At 35.3% G+C, this 17,226-nt stretch overlaps 7 protein-coding genes across 7 annotated transcripts; 2 read left to right on the plus strand and 5 right to left on the minus strand.

Annotated features, from left to right (window-relative positions):
- Window positions 1-1,274: 1,274 nt before the first annotated feature.
- Window positions 1,275-2,260, plus strand: DFA_07384 (uncharacterized protein; the record flags this gene model as incomplete). The annotated part of the gene is made up of 2 exons (XM_004367187.1): window positions 1,275-1,407; window positions 1,512-2,260. 2 exons carry the CDS (start codon window positions 1,275-1,277, stop codon window positions 2,258-2,260), a joined length of 882 nt encoding a protein of 293 aa, XP_004367244.1.
- Window positions 2,261-2,359: 99 nt separating this feature from the next.
- DFA_07385 (uncharacterized protein) lies at window positions 2,360-3,264 on the minus strand (the record flags this gene model as incomplete). Its single annotated transcript, XM_004367188.1, has 2 exons — window positions 2,360-2,522; window positions 3,242-3,264. 2 exons carry the CDS (start codon window positions 3,262-3,264, stop codon window positions 2,360-2,362), a joined length of 186 nt encoding a protein of 61 aa, XP_004367245.1.
- A 216-nt stretch (window positions 3,265-3,480) lies between these two features.
- On the plus strand, window positions 3,481-4,572 carry dnase2 (deoxyribonuclease II; the record flags this gene model as incomplete). Its single annotated transcript, XM_004367189.1, has 1 exon — window positions 3,481-4,572. One exon carries the CDS (start codon window positions 3,481-3,483, stop codon window positions 4,570-4,572), a length of 1,092 nt encoding a protein of 363 aa, XP_004367246.1.
- A 174-nt stretch (window positions 4,573-4,746) lies between these two features.
- On the minus strand, window positions 4,747-6,363 carry DFA_07387 (uncharacterized protein; the record flags this gene model as incomplete). Its single annotated transcript, XM_004367190.1, has 1 exon — window positions 4,747-6,363. The coding sequence occupies one exon, from the start codon at window positions 6,361-6,363 to the stop codon at window positions 4,747-4,749; it is 1,617 nt and encodes a 538-aa protein (XP_004367247.1).
- Window positions 6,364-6,783: 420 nt separating this feature from the next.
- Window positions 6,784-7,992, minus strand: DFA_07388 (uncharacterized protein; the record flags this gene model as incomplete). The annotated part of the gene is made up of 3 exons (XM_004367191.1): window positions 6,784-7,103; window positions 7,171-7,818; window positions 7,893-7,992. The coding sequence occupies 3 exons, from the start codon at window positions 7,990-7,992 to the stop codon at window positions 6,784-6,786; spliced, it is 1,068 nt and encodes a 355-aa protein (XP_004367248.1).
- Window positions 7,993-8,075: 83 nt separating this feature from the next.
- DFA_07389 (uncharacterized protein) lies at window positions 8,076-12,357 on the minus strand (the record flags this gene model as incomplete). The annotated part of the gene is made up of 7 exons (XM_004367192.1): window positions 8,076-8,089; window positions 8,158-8,551; window positions 8,623-9,050; window positions 9,125-9,298; window positions 9,782-9,853; window positions 9,962-10,007; window positions 10,102-12,357. The coding sequence occupies 7 exons, from the start codon at window positions 12,355-12,357 to the stop codon at window positions 8,076-8,078; spliced, it is 3,384 nt and encodes a 1,127-aa protein (XP_004367249.1).
- Window positions 12,358-12,905: 548 nt separating this feature from the next.
- On the minus strand, window positions 12,906-17,149 carry DFA_07390 (uncharacterized protein; the record flags this gene model as incomplete). Its single annotated transcript, XM_004367193.1, has 4 exons — window positions 12,906-14,718; window positions 15,962-16,029; window positions 16,359-16,382; window positions 17,003-17,149. 4 exons carry the CDS (start codon window positions 17,147-17,149, stop codon window positions 12,906-12,908), a joined length of 2,052 nt encoding a protein of 683 aa, XP_004367250.1.
- Between the last annotated feature and the right edge of the window lie 77 nt (window positions 17,150-17,226).

Consider the following 17,226-nt stretch of genomic DNA (forward strand, 5'->3'; position numbering starts at 1 on the left):
GTATGTATCTCTGGTGAGAGAGGAGAGTAAGTATGTCAAAATGTGTAAATATAATAATAATAAAAGTGTTGTCTTGGTTAATGTGTGTGTGTGTGTGGAGTCGACGAGATGATATGAAATGATATGATATTTTATTATTATTATTATTATTATGATTATTGTGTGTTGCTTGGAGAGTTGTTTTTGTTTGTTTGTTGTTAGTTGGTTGCCACTCAAAAAAACAACAAATAACTAACAAAATTAATTTTTTTTAGTTTTTCAGACCTACGCTCTTTATTTCTTTTCAGTGTTTTCGACCACCACACTTTAATTCACAACGACAAAGGAATAATATTGGTAAAGGAGGTCACTATCATCATGCTTGCATCGAAACACAGCAAACCAAGAGATTTATAGTAGTAGTAGTAGTAGTGACTAGTAGACTTGTCAACCCCAACTCGTATGTCTCTGTCTCTGAATCATTCATTCATTCATTCGATTCGATTACACTATCAGATCAATGACACAGAATTGTGCAATGAACACAAGAAGTTGAAGAAGTAGTAGATAGAGCAGAGCAAGATAAAGGTGAAAGAGGAAAAGGGCAACTGAACGACGACGTAGAGTAGATTGTCAATCACATCGTTTAATATAATTCAAAGGTCTGATGATCATCACCATCACCATCACCTCTATTAATGTCAAGATTTAAAGAGTTGTGAATGTGTTTGTGTTACAACCTAATAACAATCAAAAAAGAAGTAAAAGTAAAAAAAGTAGGAAGATGAGATAATGACCTTTGTTTAAACAACAAGTAAAGTATGATAATTGTCACATGCCTCTTGTTGTTGTCTTTTGAAATTTGTTCTGCACTCATATTTGTAAAAGAGACTGATGAGATGTAATTACTCCTACTTTATTATTATTAATAATGATTAATTATTATCTGTATATGCATGAATTCGAGAAGAAGAGGGAATCGCCCTTTCGAATATCTCTAACCCTTCACTTTCTCGATGATAATAATCTTTTACAAAATATCACAAAATAAATTTTAATTAAATGCATTCATGAACATGCCTTCAGAAGCTATCAAAGTGCTTGAGAAGACAACTCTCGATACAAGCACGGACAGATTAAATTGGATTCCCCCGAAATCTATTTCCTATAAATATTGAACCATGGCAGTGGTTATTAAAATTAAATTACTTTACTAGTTATAACAAATAATTAAATTCTCTCTTTCTCTCTTTCTCTCTCTTTCTTTCTAAATCAACCAATCATATCTTATTAAAATGCCAAATGTATTAGTTTTAGGATCAGGACTCATCGGATTTGATGTTGCACTTGCATTTGTAGCCAAGGGTTACAAGGTTTATACTACAACTAGATCACAATCTAAAGCTGACCGTCTCAATCAATTAGAGAGTATGTATAAATTAAATTAATTAAAATTATAATACATTCAAATTGTATTTATTTATTTATTAATGTCTCTCTCTATTTATTATTTATTTATTACTTCTTTATAGTCCAACCAATCATTGTAAATACTATTCAAGAAACTGGTAAATGGGAATCAATTGCTAGAAAGGCCGATATTATTGTAGAGGCACTTGCTGATTACTCTGACCGTCAAACAGCACATATTGTAGCAGACCTACTCACCAAGATCAAGCAAAAGAGGGAATTGGCAGTTCACATTGTCTACACATCTGGCATTTGGATTTGGGGTGCCTCTCAAGTTGAACCAATCGAAGAGAGTACACCAATCCTTCAAAACACATTCACAAGAGGTAGACTTGACGTTCAAGATAAATACCTCAAGATTGGTGGATCGGTCATTCTCCCCTCATTGGTGTATGGTCGTGATGGTGGTCTCTCCAATGACTACTTTAAACAAGTGTTGGCTCAAAAGGGTGTTACATTCTTTGGCACCGAAGACACTTGGACTCCCTTTGTTCATGCATCTGACTTGGCCCAACTCTACGTACTTGTTGCTGAATCACCTCGACTCACCACCGGTCAAATTTATGTTGGTTCCGTTACCAATGAAAAGCGATCAGACATTATCAACGCCATAGCCAACAGTCTCGGTCTCCCCAAACCAGCCATCACCTATGTCCAAGGCTCAACCGACTATGAAAAGTGTCTTGGTCTCTCTCAAAAGTTCTCTAATCGTAAAGGCAAGCAACTCGGTTGGAACCCAGTACAACCATCAATCAGCGATGATCCCAAACGTTATCTCGATTCTTTCCAAGCTTTCTCTAAATCAAACTAAAACTACTAAATATATTATATTTATAAATTATCTAGATTGATTTATTCACACAAACAAAAGTTTGTTTAATATTGGTGGTGGGTTTGAAGTTCCCAAGATTTATTCAATATCTTTATATTTCTTTTTCTTTTTTGGGTAAAGGGTGTCGATCATCTCATCAACTTCAAAGTTTGTAGAGGGCAGATCCCAAGAGAGACCTAGGTTTTTGTAGCAACGCAAAGTCGGTCGGAGATTTTTATGTCTTTGCGTTAAACGTAAACGGCTATGAAAAATCTGACGAGAGTTGTTTTTTTTTCTTTTTACCGAAGTTTCTCTTTTGCTCCTCTTTTTTTGCAGCACTCAGCGAGGTCATCTTTGCTGCCTGTACCTTTGGTTGGGCCAGCCCACACACACCGATCAGAAAGGCACCTCCCCAAATTAATTTTAATATTTTTTTTAAATTTCTTTTGTGTGTGCTCAGTCGCTGGTGTCTGTTTCTCTCTCAGTGTGTCTCACAGGGCAGACATTTATTGATCTGAAGCTGGTTTCTTACCTTTTCTCATCATGTGATCACATACACTCTCTTACTTGTTTCAACAACAGCATACACAGTATAGGATATCTCTGTTTGGGTTCACAGTCAACTACTCTCTAGAAACTCAACCCCCCAGTACAGTTATCTATCTATATCTTTTTGAAAACAAAAGTAGATTCTTTTTTCCCCCAACTGTAAATATCACTCAACTCAAAATAATACCCCGTTTAAAGAACAACAACCAAACAGAGTTGACTTGATAACAACAACTCAACTCATTTTAAATAATGAATTAATATTAATCAATATTATTTTCCTTATTCTCTTCCTCAATCATTTATATAATAGTTTCATTGTGATCTAAAAACATCACTTGTAGAGTTTTATACCAAAAAAAAAAGAAAGACAAATTAAAGAAAGATTTTGATTCTATATTTATAAATATATACATATAAATCAAATCTTACTTTCTTTCTTTCTTTTTAATCATTTTTTTTTTCTTTCTTTCTTTCTTTCTTTTAAATTTCAATTTCAATTTCTTATTTATATAATTTATTTATTATTTATTTCCTTTCACAATGTTTAATTTAAAGATTTTTTAATTTTAATCATTTGTAATATTATTTTATTTACCATTGCTGCTGCTGTGTCAACTGAAAAGCTTGGATGTTTGGATGAAAATGGAAAACCAGTCGATTGGTGGGTCATGTCCAAACAACCATCTTTAAACACATCACCATCTGGAACAAGATTCAGATACGGTCTTGGATATGCCTATGCTGACGTTTCCAAGCAATCACTCGAGATTAGTAGCAATTGGTTAAACGAAACTACTGCCCTTTCCCACACTCTCAATCAAATTTACAAGCATTACCAACAAGATGGTGAGTCTGTATCGTCGTCCTCATCGGTTCCAGTCTGGCTCATGTATAATGATCAACCACCCATCTACAAACATTACTCTGCCGAAAACCAAGTCTATGAATTTGACTTTGAAGATCTTCCAGAAGATTTATTAGAGGAAATGTTTGGTAGTGTAAGCAGCGACTATGCACATTCAAAGGGTAGTTTGGCGTTTAATGATGATCATGGATTCTGGCTTATTCACTCGACCCCAAGATTCCCATGGGATGCCAAGTCGTACCCCTACCAGTACCCATCCAACGAAGTCAAGAATGGTCAGTCCTATCTATGTGTCTCTTACAATGCCGACCAGTTTGACAGTATCATCAAGATGCTCTATGTCAACCGTGCCTATGTCTACACGTACGATGTGCCAACCGAGACCAAGCTTCCCATGACCGAGCTCAAGAACTTATTGTCGGGTGGCTTTGAAGCGTCGCCTACTGCCACATCCAAGGTACTCACTTCTAGTGCCAAGACCGAGGTAACTGTCTTTGCCAAGAACAAACAGTGGTACAGCGACCTCTACGAAGACCTTCTCCAACCCACCATCCAACAAAACATGATTGTCACGACCTGGAGAATCGGTAGCAACAGCTCTGTCATGCCATCGTTCTGTCCACCACAGTACAAGTACGACTCGATCAACACCGTCCAACTCACCATCTCCGAGGGTACCGACAATGTCATGACGTGGAAGTACACCAAGGATCACAGCAAGTGGGCCATCTCTATGCCCGACGAACCAACTTTCTATGTATGCATCGGTGATATCAACAAGACCTACAGTCAATACAACCGTGGAGGAGGTACAGCTTGCATCGTCAGCAAAACTCTTTGGGAATCTTATTATGCAATGGTTGCTGCAATGAATGGGTGCCCAACTACTGACTAACTCGAGAAACAACAAACAAACAAACAAACAAACAAACAAACTCCATCAAATTCAAATCAAATCAAATAAATATTAATAGTAGATAATTATTAATAACACAAAAAGAGACAGAGTATTCATTGTAGTCGTATATTGATTGTTAAATTAAATGTTTGCTTTTATTAAAGGTTTCGATTAAAAATTAATCTTTAAATAATCATATTGTCCAACTGATGATACTGCAAAGTGGGCATTGTTATTGTTGTTGTTAGACCAATAGGTACAAGCTGAAGTGTCAATGGACAAGTCACCATTTAATTGAAGAATGTAATAGGTGGCGGATGGATTGATTTGGTTGGAGCCAAGATTGAGTACATTGAATTGTTCACCAGCAAATTTAAATTGCCCACCAACATTGATTGGAGCAGAAGATGTAGTGGAGGCGAGTTGCTCAACTGTAACATTAAAATCGGATGGAATAAGCAAGTTTCCACTAATAGAAAGTTGGGCTCCGTTGGAGAATTCCAAAATGGATTGGTCCAATTGCATGTCACCATTAAGTTGGCTGTTTTGTTCGATACTGATGGAAGCAGAGGTAACAAAGACCGTTTTTGCAGTGATGGTCGAGTTTTTCAAGATCAATACGTTTCCAACAGGAGGTTCGATTTGAATGGATGAATTACCGGTTAAAGAGACGACGTTGTTTTGGAAAACCTCACCACCACTGACAAGAAGAGTACAGCTGACAGCATTGAGGCTGGTGACTTTGGATGTGCCAAGGTAGAGTTCGAATGGTTGTTTGGCAACACTGGTTGTAAGGCTACCGATGGTAGACATTGTAATATCGGCATATTGGTTGGGATTGTTATTTATAATAGAGGTGGCGGCACCGTTGGTCATGAAAAGGTTGAGATTGTCAAAAGAGGCTGTTGAAATGTTATATTTGTGAATCGAGCATCTTTGATTTTGAACAATAAAGGTGGATTGGTCATCGGTGGTGATGTTGGAAATGGTTGTTGTGAAATGTGAGGTTGAGCCAGTTGGAGTAGAGATGAATAGTTTGGATTCGTCTTGAACTGAAATTTGGGTGGCTTCAAAGTTGCCATTGACCATCATGACGGCAGAGTCTAGCGAGACATCGGCGTTGGAAATAAAGTCGCCTGTAATAGTGACAACTGAACCACTGACAAAGGAGAGGGTACCAGTGCTATTGATCGTGCCAATGATGGTGACATCACTTGTGAAAACAGAGTATCCTTCGAGGAGGATGTCGACGTTTTCTTGTGAAGTCAACGAACCAGCAACCGATGTGGTGACAGTGACCTTTAGATGATTGTTTTGACCAAGAGAGAGTACGCTGTCTTCAGAGGTGGCCAAGGTCATAATGACCATGAGGACATTCTTGCCAGTTCTTAATGGTGCATCGAGTGTCAATGTCGAATAGATGTAAATCTGACTGTTGTCGCCTACATTGACCACGACATTTCCCGATGCTTGGAAATTGTCGGTAATGAGGTCATTGTTGATTGAAAAGGTAAAGTTGGTATGTGGTGCAGCTCCAATAATAGTGATCGAGTTGACGTTGATATATGCGTTGACAAAGACATTGGCGCTATTCGATAGAGTATATTTCGAAAAATCAATGAGAGCGTCGTCAGTAGGGCCTGGCACAACTAGGTTATCCCAATTGCTAGGATTTTCGAAATCACAACCACCAGCACAGTTTATATCTGTTCTAAAAGTTACATAGTTTTGTGCTGAAGCAATTTGACAGATAATTGCTAATACTATAGTTATAGCTATGAATTTCATTGTTACTCGTTTGTTGTTACTATTATGTTGAATAAAAACAAATGATGTGTTTAAATAGTAATTGAAGAATTGATCAGAGTCGGTCTGTACTCCTTTCAAGAAAGATCGTCGTTGTCTAGGAACAAAGATCCACCTCATCAAGGTTTTACGAGCTGCCAAAAAGTAATGAATGTCGCAAGGAAAATATCCCAACTCGTTGTGTCAAAAACCGACGTCGGTTTTTGAATCACAAAACGAATTGGGGTGAGTATTTTTTGCAAAATCGAGGAGTAATTGTTTTTTGTCCCAATTCCTCTTTCCTTTTGTTTTCTCTTTGGCTATTCCATCTCTGCAATTTTACGTTTAGCTTAAAGTTCCAATTCTCTTTAGTTGGCTTCCTCTGCTTTCTTTCATTTATTTATTTATTTATTAATTATAATTTTATGCTGTATTACAAACTACTGGATGGACAAGGCTATATGACACACTGGATGTTTGTCTAGTAGCATAAACCCATCTATAGTCTTCGTGGGGAATGATAGTTACATTTTTAGGGAGTGATAGAATAGTTGACTTTTCGGGGGTGACTTCCATGTCCATTCCAATTACATTGACGATACTGTCCAAGGTTGAAACAATCAACGAAGTTACAAATGTTGAATTTGATTGGTTGACAATATCTACTTCATACCATGTCACTGTACCACCATCCGAATCTCTCCATTGATATCCTTTATGTTGGTTGTATTTAAGTGAGCATGCTTAAAAGGAAATAAATTATAAATTAGAATCTAATGATGATTCTTTTTTTTTTTCTTATATACATACGAACATCAAGAGAGGAGAACTCTTGTCTAGATTGTTCAATTTCTTTTGAAACTGGTTTTTGAGCAGGACCAGAGTATTCAATACCTTCGGTGTTATTTCTGTGGATGGATTGTAAAACCTTTGATTGTTCTTTCTCTTCTGCTTGGATATTGACAGAGCGAGTGATTGAGACGTCATAGTTGTACTCATTACACTCCATCAAGTCTGGGAAGCCGACAAAAATGGGATCCATGCCACGTGCAATATAGTGGAATGAAAAGTCAGTCTTGGCTGGGATATCCATGGGGGGTTGTAACTCGTGTGTGACAAAGTTGTATCCAATCTCTAGAGACACCAAGTTATTTGACCAAACCATCTTTAGATTATTCAAAGGGGTATCCTTTTTGTTGCTAATGGTGAATATCCAATGACTAACTTGTTCATTATCCATCTTGCTTGTGGCAATCATAGAATGACTAACATGAACACCGCAGTCCTTTACCTCTGGTGGTTGTTGTTGTTTTGGTTGATTGGTGGTTGGTTTAGCATCAACCAATGAAACCGATGGTGATTGATCTGTTGGTTTGAATAGATCTTGTTCTGGATAAGTAGCACTCTTTGTTCCAATACCGATTCTATTATGTTCTTTATCAAAGATTATATAATTGTCTAAAAAATAAATAAATAATAAAATGATTAGTAAATAGATAAAAATATTTATATTTATGATTTTGATAACATACTTCTTAACCAACTCAAACCAATAACTGATTTCTTTTCAAGAGGAGATTGTCTTACTCCTAGACAACGGAATCTAACACCATTTTGGAAAACTGTTGCCATATAGGTAGAGGGTGGAATAGATAATTTAGCTCCTCCTAGTAACCCCCAATTCAATGGTTGGGAATAAAGCAGCTGCATCATCTTTAAGATCCATACACTACATTTAAAAAAATGAAAAAAATTAGAGATTATTGTTCAATGATGAATAAATTATTTAGTTGTTACATACGTATCCATCAAATAGAGTTTGTGGTCCGCAAACACCTGGCAAAGAACAATTAAGGGAAAGGAAGAAACGAAAGGCAAGATAAGCATCACGAGCCAATAAGGTATAGGAAGAACCAGTATCAAGAATTGTGACACCAATATCCTTTGGTGAAATGACTACGGCATTTCCATCAGGTCTTGTAACCAATGCATAGCTTGGAAGTACACCATAGTGAATAGTATCAATAGCCAACAGTGGTGTATAATGTAGTGACCCCGAAATGTATTGAGGATCTAGATCTCCCAATGTCATAACACCAGTATACTCCTCATCCAACCACAATGCAAATGTTTTTGATAAATTGAAACGTGTAAATACTTCATCAATTGGTGTTTTTGTACATTTTGAACACTAAATCAAAATAAAATAAAATATAAATATATATTTTAAATATTAATTTATATTTTTTTTTTTATACCTACAGTATTACCCATACCCATAATACCATATTTTAAACTATGACCAGCAGCATGATAAATTGAACCAAAAATAAGAGGAACTTCTTCCATGTCTTCTGATAATCTAAAACTATCACGAACAACATAGGCATCAACCTCGGTTGTATCTACATATCTAATATTGATACCACAAATACCTTGGGGATGATTTCTAGTAGTTCTACAATAGTTTACATTGAGTGCACAATCAGTTGTATTGCAGCCAATATATTCGACGTTTTCTGACGGTTGGTAGTATGGTTTTGCTTGTTCGCAAGTTGAACATGCAACAGATGGTACCACCAATAAAATACTTCCACTGTCAACTACAACCTCTTGTTTAATGCCTCCAACCCATACATTGGTTCTAATTTCAAATGGATCTCCAGTCATCTTTGCAATATGCATTCCTCCTAAAAATAAATTAACAATTAATTGTTTTGTACCACTACTACCAAGTTTATATATATATATATATATTCCTTACCATTTGATGTTTGATTTGAACCAAGCATTATTTTTTGAGAATGAGATGAAGATTCGATGGTGAGTGATTTTTGATGTGGATAAAGATCCATTGTGACAAATGATTGTCCTGGTGGTGTTGTATTTTTATCACATGTTGATGATTGAACAATATTATTTGAGAATATTGTCAATACTATGAGCAATAGTACTGCTAGTATTATTTTCATTATTGTTAATTACTTTTACAAATGTCTACAATATAAATATAATGAAATCAAATTTTGCAGGAGAGAGAATCTATAATTTATAGGTTTGATGATGATGATTGCACAATGGATATCATTTATATAAAGATTCGTGAATCTATCGCGGTTTGACAGTGAATTACAAACGATTCGTACACCACATATAAAACTACCCCCACTGCAGTGATCTGAATGATTTGATTTTTTTTTTCACTGTCGTATGGGTGGGTGAGGGGTTGACATTTTACACCACTGTTGTTTGAGATTCTATTCCAATTCAATAATAAATCTGATATGTACGTATCAATATCATAGCAGAATGATATAACAACAATGGGATGGGTGCCGTGGACTTTGGACTGTCCTTGTAAAATAATGAACCAATTCCATTATTTTCTCCATCTCTGTTTGTGGCTAGTTGAAACTAAAACCATGAACATATAAATCCACTACGTATTTTAATTCATCTGCACGTATTGGTTTGGCGATATAACCATCAAATCCTAATAAAGAGAGATAGAGAGAGAGAGAGAGAGAGAAAGGGAGAGAGAGAAAGAGATTAACAAGTTGTTGTAAACTGCAAGATTCTTTTAAATATCATTTCATCATACCACTTGATAGACATTTTTCTTTTGCTCCTTTGGTAACATTGGCAGTCTAGATAGATTATTTGATTAAATTAAATTGTATTAATAAAATCATTTATATATATTTAAAATCATTGAATTTGATTTCGCCGTTTGATACATACAACTGTAACTATTGGAGTATGTTTTAAACTACCTTCGATTTGTCGTATGATATTGGTAGCTTGATATCCATCCATTCTTGGCATGAACAAATCCATTAGAATTAATTTAAAAGTATTTTTTGAGGATTTGTAGGCCTGTACTGCTTGCAAACCGTCTGTAACCAATATACATCTCTTTTGATCGACTCCAAACTTTTCCAACAACTTCATCAAAAATTCTGCATTCATTTCATTGTCTTCTACCACCATTACATCTGGTCCATTTGATTGTATCCATTTTGGAATTTGATTTTCTCTTGGTGTCGTTGGTAAAGAAGATGGATTTGATGATGATGTTGGTGGTGAACTTGGTGGTTGTTCATTATTATTATTTAATAAATTATTATATAATCCATTATTATTATAGTTATTATTATAGTTATTATTATTATTATAATTTGAATTGTTATAAATATTATTATTATTATTATTATTATTATTATTATTATTATTATTATTATTATTATTATTATTATTATTATTATTATTATTATTATTATTATTAATTTGAGTTGGAGGATATGGTAAACTATTTAAAAATGATTTCTTTTTTAAAGTTTGTAATATCAATTTCTTACTCATCGAGAGTACTTTACGATTCGATGGTAATATACTTCTTCTATTTACATTGTCATTTTCAATTGAAGTACTATAATTTTCCCTTGAACCAGCTTCAATGATACTTGATATGTTTGGATCAATATCAGAATCTGTAGACAGTCGTCTGAGGAATGGATAATTGTCAAACATGGTAAGTGGCTGATTGTTGGGGGAAGAGGATGGCGATGTTGGTTTGCAAGCAGCTTCAGATTCCTTTGGTTCGACACTCGTCGAGTGAGGAGTATCATCAAAACTAGAATGTCTAGTTTGATAGACTATATCCTCTATTGGTTTAAAATCCATATAACTTTGGTCTGTGGTTGGTGAGAATGCCATATTGCAAATTTGACCAATATCATTTGGTTGTGGAGCATATTTTGTTTCAAACGATACAGGTGAACATCGACCACTCTCTACATTTCCACTTGCATTTGCACTTGATCCTCCTCCATTATTTGTAGTGGTAGTGGTAGTTGTTGGAATGGAGGATCCATTTCTATTTTGATTTGCAGCCATTGAAGCTCTATGATTAAATCCATACATGATTCTATTATTATAATTATTCATATTAATTCCATTATTTATAGCGTTGTTGTTGTTGTTGTTGTTAAAAATATCATTATTATTATTTTGATTATTATTATTTGTTGAGGATGGAGACGAGGGAGGACCGATCGGCAAAATGGGTAAGGGCTCTTCTCTTGTTGTTGGAGATGGAATCAGTTTAATAGGAGGGATCGCCGATTTGACCAGAGGGGAACATGTAGGAACTGGTGGTGCAGGAGGAAGTTTTGAAGATTGTTGCTGTTGTTGTTGGTGTTGCTGCTGCTGTTGTTGTTGTTGCTGCTGTTGATAATGATGATGTTGATGTATCTGTTTATTGATAGAAGGTGCACCACCAGAAGGAGATTTGGGTTGTAACTTGTTTTTGGGGTAGATTAAACTGAGTATCTGATGAAAGGACTCTCTCTTGTGAGGTGGCGCGTCCGTCACACACCAATAGGCGCCCTTTAATTTTGAGGCTAGTAGTTTCTCGATTCGACGAGTGTGCACAATAGGAGGATTGGGAGAATTGGTGCAAACGACCACTCCATGTATCGATCGCTGATTGTTTGATATCTGCTCGAGTAACAGAGTTAAACATTCATTTAGGAAATCAATATCACCAGTCGTTAATACACCATTAGTTGTTGGTAATCCAATATATGTTAATATTATCATCGGCGATGATAATGATGAAGAGGATGACATATTGTTGTTATTATTATTATTGTTATTATGATTAAATCTAAACAAGTCAATGTTTTCATCTAACCTACTCTTTATCGTTTGATCAAGAGGAGGTGTATCTGAACGTATAGTAATACAATTTTCAACAGTAAATATTTTAAAGAGTTGTATTACATCTTGAATAATCTTGTCTTTATTATCAATGACTAGACCAACTGTCAATGATGAAGAAGATGAAGAAGATGAAGAAGAATTAGACGTCAACATAGAAGAAGATGTCGAAGTGGAGGAGGAAGTAGAAGAAGTGGAAGTAGAGGATGGGGGTAACCCTCGACTACTATCGATTACTGTATCTGCTGCCTCAGCAGGGCTGTGATTATGGTTCATCTCTCTATCTTATCGTCTTTAAATAAATAAATAATATGTACAGGGATGTTAAATGTAATTGTAAATATAACTTGAAATGTCTGTTTTAAACAGCTTTGTTGAAAGTACTACTAGTAGTCGACTAGTAGGTGGGTAAGTATTATTTGAAGAGAGAGATAATCATTAAAAATAAGTCATCAATAATAACACACGTTTTGAAAAGAGAACCGACTATTAATTATTATTATTATTATTATTATTAATGTTAATATATATTTTAGATAGAGGGACTTTCTAAAAAAAGTACTCTCCCAAATTAAGGTCGACTTGCCTTTCGAAATTGGAACAGGTTTTTAAAAAAGGTCGAAAACTAAGACTGGAGGATGCTGGAAAAAATACAATTAATAAAAATAAAAATAATACTATGTCAAAGCAATTAAAAGATCTTCCGTCTTCTTCTTCTTCTTTTTGTTATTATTATAACATGTTTTTGTTTGTTTGTTTAAATATATAATATAAATTAATATAGTTATATATATTAACAATAAATAATTATTTAGGTTTTAGGTTTATTCATGGGAATTGGTAAAACAGTCCTTATGATATGGCAAGAGACACTTGCTACACTTGTAAGTTGCAGAAGTAGTCGAAGATGATTGTTTACAAACAAAACAATTCTTTAGACTATCAGGTGTCGATGAATGATGTTGCAATAAGATATGGAAATTATTATGAGTAAAAATGTTGGGAGTGGATGAAGTATTATTAGTATTATTATTATTATTATTATTTGTATTATTGTTGCTGGTGTTTTGATTATTAATATTATTATTTAAAGTTGGTTGTTGATTATATACAAGTGATGATGTTGGTTGTTGTTGTTGTCTCATTTGATTTAATAGTTCTAAATTACTATTATTACTATTATTATTATTATTATTATTATTATTAGATTCAGAGATAAAAGGAGGTTGACCTTCAGAGATTGGACAAACTTGTTCTGTTAACATTTCAATCAATTGAACGATGGAAATGTGTTGGGAGGGACGGATATGGTTAAAGAAATCAGTGACATTGGAGAGACCGTATTCCAACATTAGATTAAACGAAGCAAGCTCCTTGGTAGAGTTGCGGTGCTTGACAGAGGTTCTAAACATGGTAGACTCCATCGACGAGGCGTTGGTGGGGACAACCGAGCCGGCTGAAGGGTTGGCACTGGCAAGTTGGTTAGAGAAAGCGGTGACATCGCGACGAAGGATGTTTTGGAGTGTGTCGAGGAGTTGTGGTGTCAGGACGGTGGACAAGCAAGACTTGATCTCAAAGTACTTGTTGCGAGAGAGGATACGTGGAATGAGTGCAACGTCTGGGAAGGAACGGGCACGAGCAGTTGACCAATAGTCAGAGATGCGCTCAAGAGAGTGAGAGTTTATAAACAACGAGACGACAATAAAGGACTCGATGAGTGAGACAGTGATGGGGAACCGGTTTCCAAGATAATGAGTACTATTGCTTTGAGTGGTAGATCCAGATCCAGTTGTATTGTTACGGACATCACTAATCTTATTAGTTAATTCCTCCAATACATTACCAAATACCTTTCTAAAATAATCAATTGGTGTTGATATTCTATTATTAAAATAATAAATATAATTTGAATTTGGATTATTATTATTGGTATTAGTATTATTATTATTATTATTATTATTATTAATATTTGTTGGAGATGATGATATATTATTATTTTGATTATTTTGTTGATTTAATTTTGATCCAACAAGATGATTTGGTGATGTACTTGGACTTGTACGATTACCTGATGAAATTAAAGGTGATTGGGGAGGGGTTTGATCATCTGATGATGGTGAGAGAAGGAGATTGTCCTCTTCGTTTAGTGCACTTACACTACTACAAAGTAAATATAAAAGGTTTGGATGATCAAGTAGTGATGATGAAGATGATGGTGATGGTGAACGGGTTGGAGTTGATCTGGATGATGATATTGGTGAAGATGGAATGGAAGAGGAGGTGGTGGTGGTGGTGGTGGTGGATTGTTGTTGTTTATGTTGAATATTTAATATATCAGATGTTTTGATTGAACGATGATAGGGATGATACGAGTTGGATTTATATTTCAAGGCTTGTTGGAAATCAACGGCGAGGTCCTCATTGCTGTTTATGAGATTATGGATAGATGAAAAAGATGGTTGTTTGCTTTCCGATGAAAGCTTGGTGGCGATACGAATTGGATCCTCACGAAATATTTTTTCCGAGGAGTTTGGAAGTGGAAGGGTTCTCATTTGCAACATTGAATTGAGAGTTGATGCCATGGTATTTAGTTGTTTGGTTTGTGTTGGAGTTTGTGGAGGGGAAAGAGGTAAATTACTAAAATAATGATAATCATTTAAAATGAATTTAAAATCGTTTGACATGGTTAATAAATAAATAGGTTTAATAAATAAATTAATAAATAAATAAATAAATAGAGTTTTAATAATAAATAAATAAGGTTTGTTTGTTTGTTTTAGAGATTTGAAAAAGAAAAGGGGAAACAAAATGTATAAAAAGTTTAAAAGTATAGATGGTTTGGTTGGTTGGTTGGTGACTTTTTAAAAAGATTATTGATTGTTTTGTTTTTGTTTGTTTGAAATAGTAGTAGTACTGATGTGGAATGTTGGTTTAAATGGTTTTTGGATAGGATATTATTATTATTTGGAATGGAATAGAAATATATATATTTTAAATAACCAAACCCTGTCCTTTGAAATACCATATGGTAGGTAAAACACAACCAACGATCAGAGCGATTGACAAAAGAGTTGTTGGGAAGGTCGGTACCTGTAAACACAAGCGATACGTAGGAGGAGGAGGAGGTGTATAATGGGGAAAGGAAAAGGAAAAGAATTACACGACAGCGTGTACTCTATTGATTGATGGCTGATGATTGTTTGATTGTTAGCCAAAAGTAAATACAAAAGCAGCAGCAGCAACAGCAGAATGAGGAGTATGGCAGGTGGAGGAGGAGATGTGGGTGGCAATGGGATTGTCAGCGCTCTGACGGCTTTTCAACTGCTAGCAGTAGGAAATAAACAATTGCGAGTAATTGGGAAATCATCCATCCCTCCTATCCCTCCAATCCATACCCAATAGGGAATTGATGTCTTTGTTGTTGGGTTGTATTGTAATAATAATAATGGGTGGGTTAGGATATAAGCACCATCCATCCACCCACCCGCTCATTCACCCCTCCTCCCACCACCCAAATGATGATGTATTTTGATGAAGATGTGGTGGTCAAGTGAAATTCTAACAATCAAACAATCAATCAATTCATCGCCTGTCAATTCATCAGCCCCAGCAGTACATGAATGCTTTTTTTGTTGTGTTTGTGTATGGTGTGTGTGTGGACAGACGTATGGACGGATGTGTTACCTTCATAGTGTGTGATGCCACAGGAAGCTTACTGTATACGACTGACGTAAGGTAAAGAAAGGGGTGTTTTGTATTTTTATGTTTTGTGTGTATGTTTGATGACAAGCAAAGAGTCATCTTATAAATATGGATCATCATCGCCATGCCTACCATACCATACCAAAAGTACCCAGCCAACAACAACATTATAATAAACGACGAGCAAAGTAGGACGATGTTCTTTGCTTGGATAATTGGCTCGGCAAGGTGGGAAATCCCTTTGAGCTCAAAAAAATGAAAAAGTGTAGAGCACAAGGAAACCAAGATATAAAAAAATATTTTACTTGTAGCAAACAAAAAAAAAAAAAAGGGGGGGTGCCATGGTTTTCATAGGTGTATTGATACATTCTAAATATAAATAACATCATTATTCATAATAATAAACAAACACACACACAATGTTTGCAATGATGAAATAATGGTGTGGATGTGGAGAGAGGGAATAAAAAAACGTCAAACTTTGACTTTGACATCATGAAGCGACACATCATCATATGATTTGAAAAAAAAAAAAAAATAGCGATGGAAAATATAAGATAGAAATATATATTTACAATTCTAAAATACTCTAAAATACTCTAAAATAATAATAATAAATAATTTACTTACGGAAAGGATGGTTATAGGGAAATATCGAATTTTCAATCTATATTTTTACTTTTTACTATAGTTTTGTAAAAAGTTGATTGAGTGTGAAAGATCCTATCCTGAAATGACGATTCTCTTTTTGTGTTTTCTCTGTTTATCTCCTTGTGTATGATGTTGGAAAAGATTACAAGTGCAAGAGAGAGTGGTGGTGTTGACGCGCAAAGCTCGATAGCAAAGAAGCAAGAAGGTATTTAGTGTTCGTGTACGGAAGACAAGAGGAGGGGGAAACAAATTTAATCTAAAGATAAATACTCTGGATTTAAATTTTATCCGGTGGTCTCGTACGTCTTATAAAACTGTTGACGCGACATCTGCTAGACAAAAAATCTAGCAAAAAATGATGATGCGACACACACTTTTTGTGTTGTCGTCAACAGATATTTTAGATTCCGGCTGAGTTTTTTTTGCTTGCCCTCTGTCGAGCACTACAATGAGAGGAACTCTGTCATCATGCGGCTTCAGGAAATCGGGAAACCCGCACGATTTTTCATTGATCAAGGCGAATGAAGGAATCATTCCTCAAGATTGGTTGGTCAGCACCAAGTGGTACCTTGAGCCATCCGAAGCCTCGAGCTGATCCGAGTCCTTTGCTTTGGCATCTTGAGGCTTCCCTGGCCAATCCCACCGCCATCTTGCTTGTTTGTTTAACTAAACCATGGTACCACTCATCATTGCCGCACACTTTTTCACTTGACATTTCATCGTCATCATTCTCTGCTTTGTGGTTGTAAAACTCCCACTTTCTAAAACGCCATACATGATATCATTTTCTTG

This window comes from Cavenderia fasciculata, assembly GCF_000203815.1.
Source record: "Cavenderia fasciculata unplaced genomic scaffold Scf_ET2XIPL01CNAVH-3, whole genome shotgun sequence".
Lineage (NCBI taxonomy): Eukaryota > Evosea > Eumycetozoa > Acytosteliales > Cavenderiaceae > Cavenderia > Cavenderia fasciculata.